Source organism: Talpa europaea (assembly GCF_964194135.1).
Source record: "Talpa europaea genome assembly, chromosome: 10".
Classification (NCBI taxonomy): domain Eukaryota; kingdom Metazoa; phylum Chordata; class Mammalia; order Eulipotyphla; family Talpidae; genus Talpa; species Talpa europaea.
The window spans coordinates 95,440,058-95,455,751 of record NC_140077.1 but is presented as its reverse complement, the minus strand read 5'-3'; the positions used below and the strand labels follow the sequence as shown (position 1 = coordinate 95,455,751).

The 15,694-nt window shown below is 35.5% G+C and overlaps 1 protein-coding gene across 1 annotated transcript in view; it reads right to left on the bottom strand.

The window, feature by feature from the left end:
• The window catches only part of ADAM28 (ADAM metallopeptidase domain 28), a gene marked incomplete at both ends in the record, with an annotated part of 98,656 nt that extends 88,820 nt beyond the window's left edge, over positions 1 to 9,836 (bottom strand). The window contains 2 exons of the mRNA XM_084245570.1: positions 9,388 to 9,410; positions 9,754 to 9,836. Coding sequence (XP_084101696.1) covers positions 9,388 to 9,410; positions 9,754 to 9,836 — 106 coding nt within the window. The remainder of the gene's footprint in view (positions 1 to 9,387; positions 9,411 to 9,753) is intronic.
• Positions 9,837 to 15,694: the final 5,858 nt, after the last annotated feature.

Sequence of the window (15,694 nt, the reverse complement as noted above, 5' to 3'; positions counted from 1 at the left end):
ATATTGTATTCTAGATAGTAAATATTGTATTCTAGAACCAAAATCAGATATGATTCTTGATTTAAAAAAAAAGTCTGGATACTGCCAAAAACTCAGTTACAAATCACTTACAAAATACTTCACATTGAAGAGTGAAGACAAACTATGAGTAAATAGTTATAATTAACACAAAAGTATATTGAGGAAGCCTAAAAACAGTGAAGTGTGTATAACTGTACACTGAAGAGTGTAATTTGTTGATTGCTACCTGCTATCAACTTCTTTTTCTTCTGCCAAAAAATAGTGGAGAATCTAAGCTACTATCACTCTCCAGCGTGGGACTTACGAAGGAACCACCACCCCCCAACACAATACTAGTTCCTGATGGACTTAGCATATTTGTTCTAGTATATATGCTAGATTTTTTTTAAAAAAAGGAATAGTATGTTGTTTTTTCTTTAAAGGAATAGTCATAGTATCCTATGCAGGCCAAAAGGAATGGATGAAACCCAGAATTTGTTTGGGATCTACTGGAAGAAATCTCTTTCCATCCTTAGTACAATGTAGTTTGGAGTTTGGAATCACAGCAGCCATTTTTCTAACATGGAGTAAGAGATTAGGACTATTTTGAGCCTGGTAGAGTGGAAGAGAAGCAAGAACATGGAGATCATGTGGTGGTTGTCAACACTGTCAAAAGCAAGAGAAAATAGGTTTGTAATAACATGATTTGAGTGTTTAGATTAAGACTGTTAAAGTCATATCCAATTATATATATTTTAGTCAGAAACCAATACAATGTCTTTAATGTGTAATCAAGGGGGTAAACTGGATTTTCTGTCAATTGCAACCAAAAGGGCCCTAATTTACAAGGACTATGCCTTATTAAAACTTGTTTCCAGGAGAATATACCTAGTATTTCTATTGAGGTAAAATGCACAAGGTAAAGAACAATAAACTTGAGTCAATTGGGATATAATGCCTACACTGATTTAGTACTCCAGTAGCTGTTAATCTCTATAATTGTCACTTAATTATCTTTGAAATCTGTAAAATTAATGGAGTAATTTTTTCTGTTTCATGTATTCCTAAAGCAAATTTGCAGTGAAATGCAAATAGATATGAAAGGGGTTTTTGAAAAGGAGAAGAAATAAATTCTTATGCAAACGAAAGTAACTTTCAAAAGTTGGATCCCTCTGATAGTGACTAGATACAGAATTATCTGGACAATGGTAAAAACTTAAAATCATCCTATACAATTAATTAAAAAGTAAGATCATTTGGGGCCTCCCCGGTGGTGCAGTGGGTTGAGCGCCGCACTATGAAGCTATATGCAGCCTCTGCAGTGTGGGTTCAATTCCCAGCCGGCCAGGGAGATACCACATGGCACGGCAGACCTCTCCTGTCTCACCCACTGCTCCCCTCAGCAGTGTCCTCGGTCTGTCTGCCTGTTCTGCTCCCCGCTCTAGCTCTGGTGAATTTTCTCACTCTCCTGCACCTCTGGCCTGTACCCCAATTCTTGTATAAATAAATAAATCTTAAAAAAAAAGAAAAGTAGTGCTCGCTTCAGCAGCACATATACTAAAATTGGAACGATACAGAGAAGATTAGCATGGCCCCTGCGCAAGGATGACACGCAAATTCGTGAAGCGTTCCATATTTTTAAAGAAATAGAAGAAGACACAAAGAAATGGAGAGACATCCCCTGCTCATGGATTGGAAGAATAAACATTATTAAAATGGCCATCCTTCCAAAAGCAATATACAGATTCAATGCTATTCCAATCAAAATTTCAATGTCATTCTTCAAAGAAATAGAACAATTATTGATGAAATTCATATGGAATCACAAAAAACCCCGAATAGCCAAAGCTCTCCTGAAAAAAAAAGAAGGGAATGGAGGCATCAGACTCCCAGACTTCAAACTATACTACAAAGCCATAATCATCAAAACTGCATGGTATTGGAACAAGAACAGACATACAGACCAATGGAATCGAATAGAAAATCCAGAAATAAACCCACAGATTTATGGTCAACTAATCTTTGACAAAGGAGCAAAGAATATGCATTGGAGCAAAGAAAGTTTGTTCAATAAATGGTGCTGGGAAAACTGGGTCGCTACATGCAAAAGAATGAAGCTTGACCACCACCTCGCACCATACACAAAAATCAACTCAAAATGGATTAAAGAACTAGACATAAGACCTGAAACCATAAAATATATAGAAGGAAATATAGGCGAAACACTACGTGATTTGCACATCAAAGACATCTTTACAGACACATCACCCAAAGCAGTGATAGTGAAGGCAAAGATAAACAGCTGGGACTACATCAAATTAAAGAGCTTTTGCACAGCAAAAGAGACAATAACAAAAACAAAGAGAAACCCCACCAACTGGGAGAACATTTTTGCACCCAACACTAATGATAAAGGACTGATCACAAAAATCTGCAAAGAGCTGATGAGACTCAACAACAACAAAGAAAATAATCCAGTCAAAAAATGGGCAGAAGAGCTTAAAAGAAACTTCTCTGAAGAGGAAATGCAAATGGCCAACAGGCATATGAAAAAATGTTCAACATCACTTGTCATCAGGGAAATGCAAATCAAAACTACCATGAGATACCATCTTACACCAGTGAGAATGGCACATATTAAAAAAACTAGCAACAACAAATGTTGGCGAGGGTGTGGAGAAAAAGGAACTCTTCTGCACTGTTGGTGGGAGTGCAAACTGGTCCAACCACTGTGGAAAGCTGTATGGAGATTTCTGGACCTACTAAACATAGAGCTTCCATATGATCCAGCAATTCCACTCCTAGGTATTTACCCAAAGGACACAGAAACATCAATTCCAAAGAACACCTGCACCCCTATGTTTATAGCAGCACTGTTTACAATAGCTAAGCTTTGGAAACAACCCAAATGCCCAAAAATAGATGACTGGATCAAGAAGATGTGGTACATATATACCATGGAATATTACTCAGCATTCAAAAAAGATAAACACATGCAATTTGCAGCAACATGGATGGCGCTGGAAGGGATCATGCTCAGCGAAATAAGCCAAAAAGAAAAAGAAAAATACCGGATGGTCTCACTCATAGCAGGAATCTAGAAAACTTAAATAAGGGACCAGGAAAATGAATAACTATAAGAAAGTGAAAATCAAAATCAACAAAAAACTATGAACCAGAGACACTTTTAGGGGGGCGGGGGTGGGAGGGGAGGGATTGGGGTCAGAATGGGGGGGCTGCAATTGTATGGGGAATATAACAATAAAATTTATTTAAAAAAAAAAAAGAAAAGTAAGATCATTTGTAATTCTTAATTCTCATTTTTTTGAGGAATTGTGCTAGCCACCAGGGTTACAAAGAGAGATAAAATATCCTCAGTAGGAGAACAGATGGGAATTCTTTGTAGTATAAGTACAACTTTTCTGTAAACTCAAGCTTATTCCAAAATCAAGAAGTTTTAAAAAATCTCAGTGCTATACTCTATGTTCTGACTGGTTAAAAACAAACTTGTGCTATGGAGAACTGTAACTATAGTTGGAAAATGTTGGTAACATATAAATTGGAAAATGCTAAATATAAAATACCTTGTCACCTGAGGCTGATGATATAGCTACTGAAGCAAGCTGAGATTAAGCTAATTTGAGCTGAAGTAAAGAGAGCACCAAGTATGATGACAGCACTTTTGAAGCATATTATTCATTCAGTAATATTTTTTAATTGAAGAGATTTGAATTCCCTAGCACCATACTGAGAAATCTGGTGGGATGGTGAAGGAGAGAGCTTGGCTTCAACAGCAGCATCTGTGAAATGCATTCTTGATGACAGGAAGAAACTCAAGCTATAACCATCAAATAGGGAGCAGGCTAGCTAGTTCTGCTATAGAACAATTAAACTAGAGAACTCAGCTCCTCAGTGTCCTTTCCTATATATTGCTGCCACCTAGTGATCAAATCTGTCTTCAAAACAAGATAAGAAAGATCTAGACACTACCAAACTGTTTATATGAAAATAGTAAGTGCTCAATAAGAGTGTGGGGAATAAATAAAGTCTATTGAACAACTTTCAAAACACATATAGATTCTGTGCAAGATGTATAAACCCTATTCCTTAAAAGACTTAAGATGTGTTGATTCACACAATTGAGAGCAGTACAAGATAGTAAGAATAGAATGGTAATTCTTATAATTCTGCTCTCACTTTAGCAGGCAGTCAGCACAAATAAAAATAATTATCATTTGTAGTATGTCTTAATTGTGACAAACTCTATTTTCAATAAGTGACATTAAAATGCTCACCTATATTTTGGGCGTCCATGGTGGCGCAGGCGGTTGAGCGTCTCACTGTGAGGCTGTCCACGGCCTCTGCAGCGCGGGTTCGATCCCCGCTGGCCGGCAAGAAAACCACATGGCACAGCAGACCTTTCCTGTCTCACCCACTGCTCCCCTCAGCAGTGCACTTCCATCAATTTGCCTGTTCTGTTCCCCACTCTGTCTCTGGTGAATCCTCTCACTCTCCCGCACATCTGGCCTGTGCCCCAGTTCTTGTTTAATTAAATAAATCTTAAAAAAGAAAAATAATGCTCACCTATTTTTGAGAAAGATACTGTCTTAAAACATTGAACTATGACAAATCTGAATGTAAGTGAAGCTATAGACATTTAATTTTGCACAATTAGTGAATGATATAGACAAGATAGGAACTCAGATAACAGATTCCAAATTTGGCATATTTTGAACAAAACTGCACTGATAAATGAGAATGACTTTTAAAATTATTATTAATGAAATACTTTTATTTTACATCCTTGTTTGTTTTTTCACAATATAGGTTTTCTCCCCTCAGGTATAGTCACGATAGTTTTCCCACCATTAAGCACCCACACTCCACCACAGTCCACCACAGTCATTGTGCTTTCCTCACCCCCTGTTTTCTTACCTTCCCATCTCTCTCCCCCTCCAACTGCCTCAAATCTACAGCTAGGTCTCAAGGGTATGCTGTTTTTTTTTTAAAGATTTATTTATTTTTATTTATACAAGCACTGGGTACAGATAGAAGCGCGGGAGGGTGAGAGAATTCACCAGAGCCAGAGTGGGGAACAGAACAGGCAGACTTATGAAATACACTGCTAAGGGGAGCAGTGGGCGCAGCAGGAGAGGTCTGTGTGCCATGTGGGACCCTCGCCAGGGGCCGGGGATTGAACTGGTGCTGCAGAGGCTGCAGGCAGCTTCACAGCCCAGCGCTCAACAGCTGCACCACCAGGGGAGGCCCTCAAGGGTATGTTTTAAAGTTTGTTTTTGGTCTGATCTTTTATTTGGTTTCTCTATTTTAAACATATAAGTGAAACCATCCTGTATTTATTTTTCTCCTTCTAGCTCACTTCACTTAGGATAATCCCTTCCAGTTTCAGCCATGTTGCCCCAAATGGCGTGATTTATGTTTTTTAACTGCTGAATAGTATTCCATTGTGTGTGTTTTTTATTTATTTATTTTATTATTATTTTATTTATTTTTATTGTCTTGATCCACTAATCTGTTCAGGGATATTTAAGTTGTTTCCACATCCTGGCTATTGTAAATAGTACTGCTATAACATAGGAGTGCAGGTTTCCTTTCAAATTAGTGTTTTGTGTTCTTTGGACAGATGCCTAGGAGTGTATTGGTGGGTCATATGGTAGGTCCATTTTTAGTCTTTTGTCTTATAGTTTCCTTTGTGTAGGTCCTTACCTTATTTTTTAAGTTTACCCCTAAATATTGAATTTTATATTTAGAAAACCATAAAGACATCACTAACAAGGTAATTGAAATAATAGATCTTTATAGTAAAGTGGCAGGCTACATTACCAATACACACAAAAAAAAATATGTTCTTACATGTAAACAATAAGTTAGAAAGGAAAGACATCAAGAAAATAAAGCAATTTAAAATTGCATTAAAAATATTAATATCTACAAGTAAATTTAAAGTAAGTGAAGGCCTATACAGTAAAACTATAAGACATTGTTAAAAGAAACAGAAGTCACAATGAAATGGAAAGATAGTTCCCTCCCATGGATTGGAAAATTAACATTGTCAAGATGTCCATCTTATCCAAAGCAATGTAGATTCAATGCAATAACTATCAAAGTTTCAATGGCATTTTTCAAAGAAATAGAACAAACATTACTGGAAGTCATATGGAACCATAAAAGATCCCAAGTAGCAAAAGCCTCCTTACAAAAAACAAAAAAAAAATAAGAATGATGGTATCACATGCCCAGACTTAAAACTATACCACAAAATTAAAATAATTAAAATAGTACGGTACTGGAATAAAAATGGAAACACAGACCAAAGAAACAGAGTTATGAGCGCAGACATAAACCCTCACAACATGGACAATTATCGAGCCAAGAATATACACTGGAGAAAGGAAAGCCTCTTCAACAAATGGTGTTGGGAAAACTAAACAGTCACATACAAATGAAAGAAACTAGAGGACTATCTCGTATCTCACACAAAAATTAACTCAAAATGTATTAAAGAGTTAGATGGAAGACCTGAAAATATAAAGCATATAGAAGAAAACATAGGCAAAACACTCTATAGCACTGGCTTCAGTGACATCTTTGTGGCTTTATCTCTAATGCCAAGAGAAGTAAAAGAGGATTTAAGTAGGACTATATCACACTAAAAAGTTTTTACACCAGGAATGAAACTATCATTAAAATGAAAGATACCTTTTTAAATGAGAGGAAATATTAGCACACAATACATTTGACATTTGGCTGATATCCAAGATATACAAAGAACTCATACAACTAAGCAAAAAAGAAAACAAATAAGCAAATAAAAAAATGGGCAGATTTAAATAGACTCCTCCAAAGAAGACATAGAGATGGCCAATAGGCACATGAAACAATGTGAAATATAAAGAAACAAAACAACGGGTCAGTCAAAACCAAACCAATAACAAACTGTAGAAATCCACTGATAAATTAAGGCAACCAGATAGGATGGGGGTGCGTGAGAATAATGTATAGTGGGGGGAATGGACTGTGGTATAGGACTGTGGATATCTTGGTGGTAGGAGTGCCACACATCTCAGTAAAATAATTTTTAAACAAAATCTATCAATAAATAGGGAAATTCCTGAAACCCAAAGCAGACTTTATGAAAAATATATCAATAAAATTAGTAAACTTCTGTATAAATAACTAAAGATAAAAGAGAATGCAACAAATTACCAATTGGAAGTCAAAGAGATGACAGCACTATAGATCTTATGGACAGGAAAAAGGTAATTAGAGACTATTATAACAAATTTTGTCAATAAACCTGAAAAATCAGATGAAATGGATAAATTGCATGAAAAAATAAAAATTATCAAAATTAATACAAGAAAAAAGAAACATTCATTTCCCTGTATATCTGTACATAATAATAACTTCTGTCCTCTTTTCCAATAATTACATATTATTTTCACCTAGAAAACATATTGTCTGTTTATTTTAATACACCTTTTAATTTCATGTGGCTAAAATATTCATTTATGAATAAACATATTTTTATTTTCCTTTAAGAGTATGCCATTTTTCTTTCTGGCATCTTTTGCCATAATAATAGGGTAAATATGTTACTTGATTTTCTATCAATGTTCTGTCTTATTCTGGGGCATAATATTTTATTAATAGCACATCTGTTTCTCAAGAGATGAACCAAATTGATTTAGCAAGATTTCTGGAACTGACTTGATTCCACACCTCCAGATCCTTAGCTCTTCCTACTACTGATCTGGCAGGAAACAGAGGAGAAATGATGTTTCCTGTTTTAACTTCAATCTGTTCTAATGCCAGAAAGCACATGAGTCAGGGTGTAAAGTGAAAAGAGAAAATAGTAGCGATTTAGGAGGAAAATCATTTAATTCAACTATTCGAACTTTGTTTCCTGAATACGGTACTTGACCCTTATTTTCTTCATAGTCCACCTCTTACATTTCAAAGTCTAGATTTCCAATATCATTACATATTTCACTTCCTGGGACAGCTGACCCCTGATGGCTTGTGCTATCTGTTTATGGTAACACTGACCTATAGGTGGAGTTCCTTAGGCATTCTGACCTGACAGGTGAGAATTTTTCATAGAACTGTATGCACTCATGCTTGAAAAACATTGATTCTTGCCCTCACCAATTCATTTCAAAATGAATTACCTTCTTAGAGTAAAGGTTAAATTTTAAGTACATTTAAATAAAATTTATGTAAAGGTTAAATATAAGTACATGTTATGCATTCATATAATAATTATTCTGTAATCTAATAGTTTTACATAGTAAAAATGTCTATATTGAACAGTCAGTTAAATTTCTCTTCATAATACCATTTAAGAGAGAAGAAAATATGGCTTTTAGTGCTAGATAATGTTTGTGTTCACAAATATCTTCTACTGACTAAAGAGTAAAGCCAAAATCTAGCCATAGAGATTTTGAGTCCAGACACTCCTCTTCTTATATCTAGTATCACAAAGCTAGGTTCAGGGTATTCAGGCCTGCCCCCCAAACTTATAAAAACCTCTTCAACCTCTGAACCTCACTCTGTCCAGAGTCACTCATTCCCTTAAGCTAGGCTCTTTCATTTTGCCCTCTGACTACAGCAAAACATAGTGATTTCCCTTTCCTCTGAACAGCTATACAATCCACTGTTTTCAGGACAAAAATTTCAGCACTTGTATGCACTCTAGTATTATCCAGTTATATTATGATATAGTGCTTTATAGTTTTCCAAAATGTTGTCAAGTAGATTATGCCTCAACCCCAGTTTCTTTATCCTAACAAAATCCAGCACTGAAGTGAGTATCTCTTACTCAGCAGTATGTGGGACTAAACAGAACTGTTTGCAAATTTATAATGTCTCAAAAGCGTGAAGATAGACAGGAAACTTGGGAGTTGATGTTTTCTGTTTCATTGCCTCTGGTGTGCACATTGATGGTTGCTGTGGGGAATAAAGGTTTTGCTAGAGAACAAATCAAAAAATTTAAATTGTAAATACCTACTAGGAAATTATTCTGAAACAATTTTTAAAAATTGGAGCTTAAATAAATGATACAGATAATTAATACAATGATTTTAAACTGTGTTCCATGGAGCACTGGTGTTCTCTAAAGCTGTCTCAGGGACCTGGTGATGAAAGGGAAGGAGACTAAAGGAGGTAAAGGTCAACCTCCTCTATGCAATCGATGCCAGAATGAGCCTATTGTAGTTTGTTTCACATATTTGGTTTCTGTGTAACAGTTATTCCATAAAAAGAAGCTCAGCTGATTAAACCAACTGATCACTTTAAGAACCACTAATTTGAATAAATGTTTTTTTTTTTTTAGAAATAAATAAATTATAGGTTAAGTAGAACACTGACCACTCAGCTTGACAGCGGCGTACCTGAAAGGAGAGAGTGTCAGGAAACATTTCTAATGCACTGAGTGTCTGCACAGTCCCTCCATGTACATCCACAGTGAGCCTCCACTTTCAGGGTAAACAGACTGGTCTAACCAGGAACTTGTTGAGTGATTAGATTATCAAGAAAAACATTCATTGCAAGTATGCTTTCCCATTCAGTAGAGATGCCAACATCGGTTTTTAAAAAAGTGAAGTTTGCATGACATTTTTATACATGTAAATAATTTCTTTTAAAAAAGATTAATCTAAAATGCCTTATGTGCTTTAGTTGTTTATCTTTCCTTCTCTCAACCAGCACATTCAAGGGAATATCTAGCAGTCTCACAAAGCTCGGTTCACGAGCTTAGGCTGGTTTCGACACAGAGGAAACCACTTGAGGGCACCAAAGCCATTGCTCTCAGTCGGCATCTTTGGAGAAGTCTCAGCAATCCATCTCATTGTAAATTTAGAGGAAGTGGGTGGGGAAGTCCAAGGTCTGGGAAAATGACCATAATAATAGTACCTTGTGTTTATATAGCACCTTTCTTCAATTAGCTCAGCATGTTTGGATATGATTATTCAGCTGGGAGCTTCCAGTTGTGGGAAATGAGGCACAAGGCAAACACGTGGCCTAGGAGGAACAGAGGGTGAGACTGATTCTTATTCATTCCAAATGCTCATTCATTATTTTTACTCTAAAAAGCTGATGTGACCTTTCCTGGCCATTTCCTTAGAAACAATAAGCAGTGCAGTTAAAGAGTCTCAAACTTAAAAATATTTAATGGAAAGATTCGCAATTCTACTAAGGAAAGAAATCACGTTCTTAAGAGCCAAGGAGGGAAGAATTAAAATAGAATTATTTTCAACTATATAAAGGTAGTTACAAGGTGGCAAGTTGAATGTGCCATTTTCCAAAGCATATCATGAAAACTCATAACTTAAATAATCCTTGACTATATTTTACTTTTATTCTTCAGCAAATCCACTTAAATTTGTATTACAAAGCATCCATCTTTTACCTACCTGCTGCCGAAAAAAAGACAAAAAAAAGAAAGGAAATTGAACTTGTATTAAAAAGACTAAACTTTTGTCCATATAAGAAAATGGTATTCAAGTCTAATGTTTTAATTAAATGCTCCAATATGATTTAGTAGAGAAACATTATGACAGAACATCTGACTAATAGACAGTTAAGTCTGTGACTCAGTCATCAACTAAAAAGACTGTATAGTGAGAGTTTCCAATGAGAGCATTTACAATGACTGACATGTAATACATGATTAAGATATTTTCTTCCTCCAGAAACATTTAGGTTCTCATCTGCTAGTAAAAGTTCTCAATTTTGGGGCCTCCCCGGTGGTGCAGCGGTTGAGTGCTGGGTTGCGAAGATGCCCGCAGCCTCTGCAGCGCTGGTTCGATTCCCGGCTGCTCCCCGGCCACTGAAGGAGGGTCCCACATGGCGCGCAGACCTCTCCTGCCGCCCGCTGCTCCCCTCAGCAGTGTACTTCGGTCCTTCTGCCTGCTCTGCTCCCCACTCTGGCTCTGGTGAATTCTCTCATCCTCCCGCGCTTCTGACTGTACCCAGGGCTTGTATAAATAAATAAATAAATAAATCTTTGGAAAAAAAAAAAGTTCTCAGTTTTATTGAATTACTAAGTGCCTTTAATCTCTGAATTAGGACAAGGGCATAAGGACATTTACTCATACATATCTTTAAGACTTACTATCACTTAATGTTTTAAACTTGACAGATTTGCCCTATGGATATATATGTATATGTTTATGTATATGTGTATATATAGATATGTGTATAGATATCTTTAAATTTCAACTGAATATGACATTGCTTCCTTAATAGTTCAAATGATCTTAAAAATGGCCTGCATATACAAATGGCCAACAGGCATATGAAAAAATGTTCAACATCACTTGTCATCAGGGAAATGCAAATCAAAACTACCATGAGATACCATCTTACACCAGTGAGAATGGCACATATTAAAAAAACTAGCAACAACAAATGTTGGCGAGGTTGTGGAGAAAAAGGAACTCTTCTGCACTGTTGGTGGGAGTGCAAACTGGTCCAACCACTGTGGAAAGCTGTGTGGAGATTTCTGGACCTACTAAACATAGAGCTTCCATATGATCCAGCAATTCCACTCCTAGGTATTTACCCAAAGGACACAGAAACATCAATTCCAAAGAACACCTGCACCCCTATGTTTATAGCAGCACTGTTTACAATAGCTAAGCTTTGGAAACAACCCAAATGCCCAAAAATAGATGACTGGATCAAGAAGATGTGGTACATATATACCATGGAATATTACTCAGCATTCAAAAAAGATAAACACATGCAATTTGCTGCAACATGGATGGCGCTGGAAGGGATCATGCTCAGCGAAATAAGCCAAAAAGAAAAAGAAAAATACCGGATGGTCTCACTCATAGCAGGAATCGAGAAAACTTAAATAAGGGACCAGGAAAATGAATAACTATAAGAAAGTGAAAATCAAAATCAACAAAAAACTATGAACCAGAGACACTTTTAGGGGGGCGGGGGCGGGAGGGGAGGGATTGGGGTCAGAATGGGGGGCTGCAATTGTATGGGGAATATAACAATAAAATTTATTAAAAAAAAAATGGCCTGCATATAGTTTCTCCAAAGTGTTATAAGATGAATATGACTGCAATTAAATTAATTTTTAATTTTGTGAATATATACAATTCAGAAACTTTGTATTTCCTGAAATAGAAAGTAATCAAACCATGCTCTCTTCTTTCTTACCTCTGTCCCTCCTTCACATTAGAGTGAACTTGAGAGATGCTAGTGATTTATGGGTTTATGGGAAAATACTAGATTTTAATTTATGTATTTGCTTAGCTCAGATGTTTTTTTCTAGGGCTGGGGCAGTTTCATATGTATAAACAGACAAACAATTTTACATCATATCCTCTCTCAAAGTAATATCAATGTACAAAATTTCACTTTAGGAGTCAGGAGTTTCAGAGGTATTAGGTTCTCTGAACAGCTGAAATACACATAAATCAAAAGGTACAAAATGTTGTATTGCTTTAGACACATCCTTATCATCATTCAATTCCTATTTAAAATAATTGAATCCTTGAATTTTAAAGCTTGAAAATATGGTCACAAAGCAAGGTAACTTGCCCATGTAGAGCCAGTAGTAGATCCAAGTCCCATATCCAAGTCTTCCATAGACCATTTATTTTATTGCCTTCATCGATCTTCATATTCCACAAGGATAATTTTTAACTTCCAACTAAGATTAAAAGGACAAATTTTCTCAAGGATAAGCCAATTAAATTTCACTCCATAAACATTCTTTGCGCAATTACTAGAGGTAGTGTTTTGCTTGACATAGTGAAGTGATAAAATTTGACCTTCAAGAATTGATAACTATTTTTATATTTTCTAAAAATTTAAGAGAAAATAAAGTAAGAGGCCACTGAGTGGCCTTCTATTTAACACATCAAAAACAAAAACTAAAATAAACTTCTAGCATCTGCATTTTCAAATTTCCTGATTAGTAGTATTTCTCAACCAGGAAATCCACATCATATTAAATTAAAAAAATAACTTTCATTTTGGAACTTCTTTTATACCAGTTTTCCTCCAAGGTCCTTCCATGTGAACATTCAAAATGCAAATTTTACCTGAAAGTGATTAAGGAAAATATTTTGTTCAAAATCTGAGAAATTTTCATATTTTAACAAAATTTTATGACAATAAATTAGAATATTGTTATAATCCAAATTAGTTATCCTATTCACTAGGATTACATCTCAGGACCCATATATCCCATATTTATTAAAACACAAAGCACATTTTAACTGGACTATTTGATTTCTGTCATTCTAACTAATTTCTGTCTCCTTCCTGAAGGTAGTGAGAGATTTTATCCCATTCACCCTTATGTTCAGTAGCATATGTAAGACTGACAACTGGGAAATGAATGAATAGAGACATGGATGTTTAAATGTTACTATAGGGTTACTTGAGGACAAAGAAAAGAGATAAAATGGAAAATGAATGTGGGTACAAAATTTAAATATCAACTACATTTAGGTCATTGTGAAAAGAAAATAAGTTGGAGAAAATTATAATAAACAATCAGAGTGCTAGGGGGAGAGACCATTAGTATTTTGTGTCATGGAAAACAAAGAGGAAACTTTTAGAAGTTTGGGTTGGCAATAGTGTTAAAGGTTAAAAATTATAGGAAATGTGGTAGTTATTAGACCTGTCCATAAATATGCCAGCTCTCTCTTCTTTGGATACATTAAAGACAGTGTTTCTCTGACTTGTTTTGACTAATGCAATGTGATTGGAAGAAATGGCATTATTTTCCATTGAATGCCTGGAGAGCCAATGAGAACGTCCCTGTGTCCCCTTGGTTTGCTCTGCTTTTGTGACTAAAGGTTTGTAATGGCTGCTTCAATACTTGGGACTAAGCCTGAGGACCTCGATCTTGAACAGCATGCCCTGTCAACCTAGAAAGGGCCTTCAACATGAACGAAGAAATATATCTTACTTGTTTAAAGACATGGATCGTGGAGTTGTTTGTTACTGCAGAATAAGCTAGTCTAGACTGATCAGAGACTAAGAAAAGTGAAAACTTTGTTATTAGATAATCAGAATTTTAATGTTATATTTCTAGTCAAGAAATAGATTTATATTTAATGAATCATTGATAAGAAGTCATAGTCCAAAAGTGTTGACTATCCATTTAAAATATTTAACATAGGGCCTCTCCGGTGGCGCAGCGGGTTGAGCGCAGTGCTGTAAAGCTGTCCGCAGCCTCTGCAGTGCAGGTTTGATCCCAGCCAGCCAGCGAGAATCCCACATAGCACAGCAGACCTCTGCTGTTGCACCTGCTGCTCCCCTCAGCAGTGTATTTCTGTAGTCTATCTGTTCTCCATCCCACTCTGTCTCTGGTAAATCCTCTCACCCTCCCTCTCACAGGCCTCTGGCCTGTACACCAGCTCTTGTATAAAAATAAATAAATCTTAAAAAATATATTTAATATAATAGGAAAAGAATCATGTCTCACTCATCCCTATCAACATTTATTTTGAAAAAATACTGGAAGAAATATAAATATAATAAGAGGAGAAAATGTATATTGACACTAGAAATGAGAATAGTTTCAGGGACATGCCAACACTCTAAATAGAGTTGATAAAGAATAACTGAAATATACCTGTAGGTGAGAGAGAATTGAGGTTATCACTGAGTGGCCTCCTATTTACCATATAATAAACATCAGAGAGCAAAGGGAGAGTGACCATTAATTAGTACTTTATTGCATGGAAAACAGGACATTTTTAGAAGTCTGGGTTTTCAATAATATGGATAAAACAGAACTCACTATCTAACTGAATTACAATAACATTTTCTAGGGTAGAAAATAAGATACCATAAGTAAAGAAGTCTCTGGGGACAACATGTAAAAACCTATTTTCTGTTCTATCTACTTATGGAGAAAGTGAGACTTTTCTGCAGTCACATCCTGAGTTGCTAAGTAATGAACAAACTAAAGTGTAATATTTCATTGGCCACACATTACATAAGTTAGAGAGGTGGTCCCTTGCTAAATTATAGTTAGATTGCCATAACACTCAAAATAATTTTTTGGCACAATAGCAAACATATCTACACAGGATACAGGCCTCAATTTTCACCAAAGGTGTGAGATATATGATCGGCAATGTCAAATTCTCTCAAATCGATAGTTTTCCCATGTCTTTTCTGGTATCAATGAGTTACATTTGGGTCTGAACTATTATCCAAAAGCACCCATCTCAACTCTCTAAAACAGAAAAAAAATTATCTCTTTCTGTAAGGTTAGTAAATAGAAATATTACTATAAATAGAGAAATCAGTAAGTAAATATATCTGATATTAATACAGCTACAAAAGAAGAAAACTTTATAATATTCCTAAATAAACTTTCAAATAAAAATGTTGCTTCTATGAAATTAGAAATAGGGAAATCTCACAACAGAAAAGAAATTTGATTACTACACGCAAAAAGAGTCCAATGGAAGAAATGAACTTCTTAACATAAAGTTTTCGAAGTAGAAGACATTTAGTAATCTACTTAGGGACATCAAAGAAGGATAATAAAGGCATAAAAGTTAAGAAATAATCATAAATATACATAACAGAATAAGGAGGTTAAATTTGGTTACTTTGAAACTGGAATTTCAAAGAGAGTGAATGAAGAGAAGGCATCATATCACAAAGAAGAAAGAAAATTGTCCCA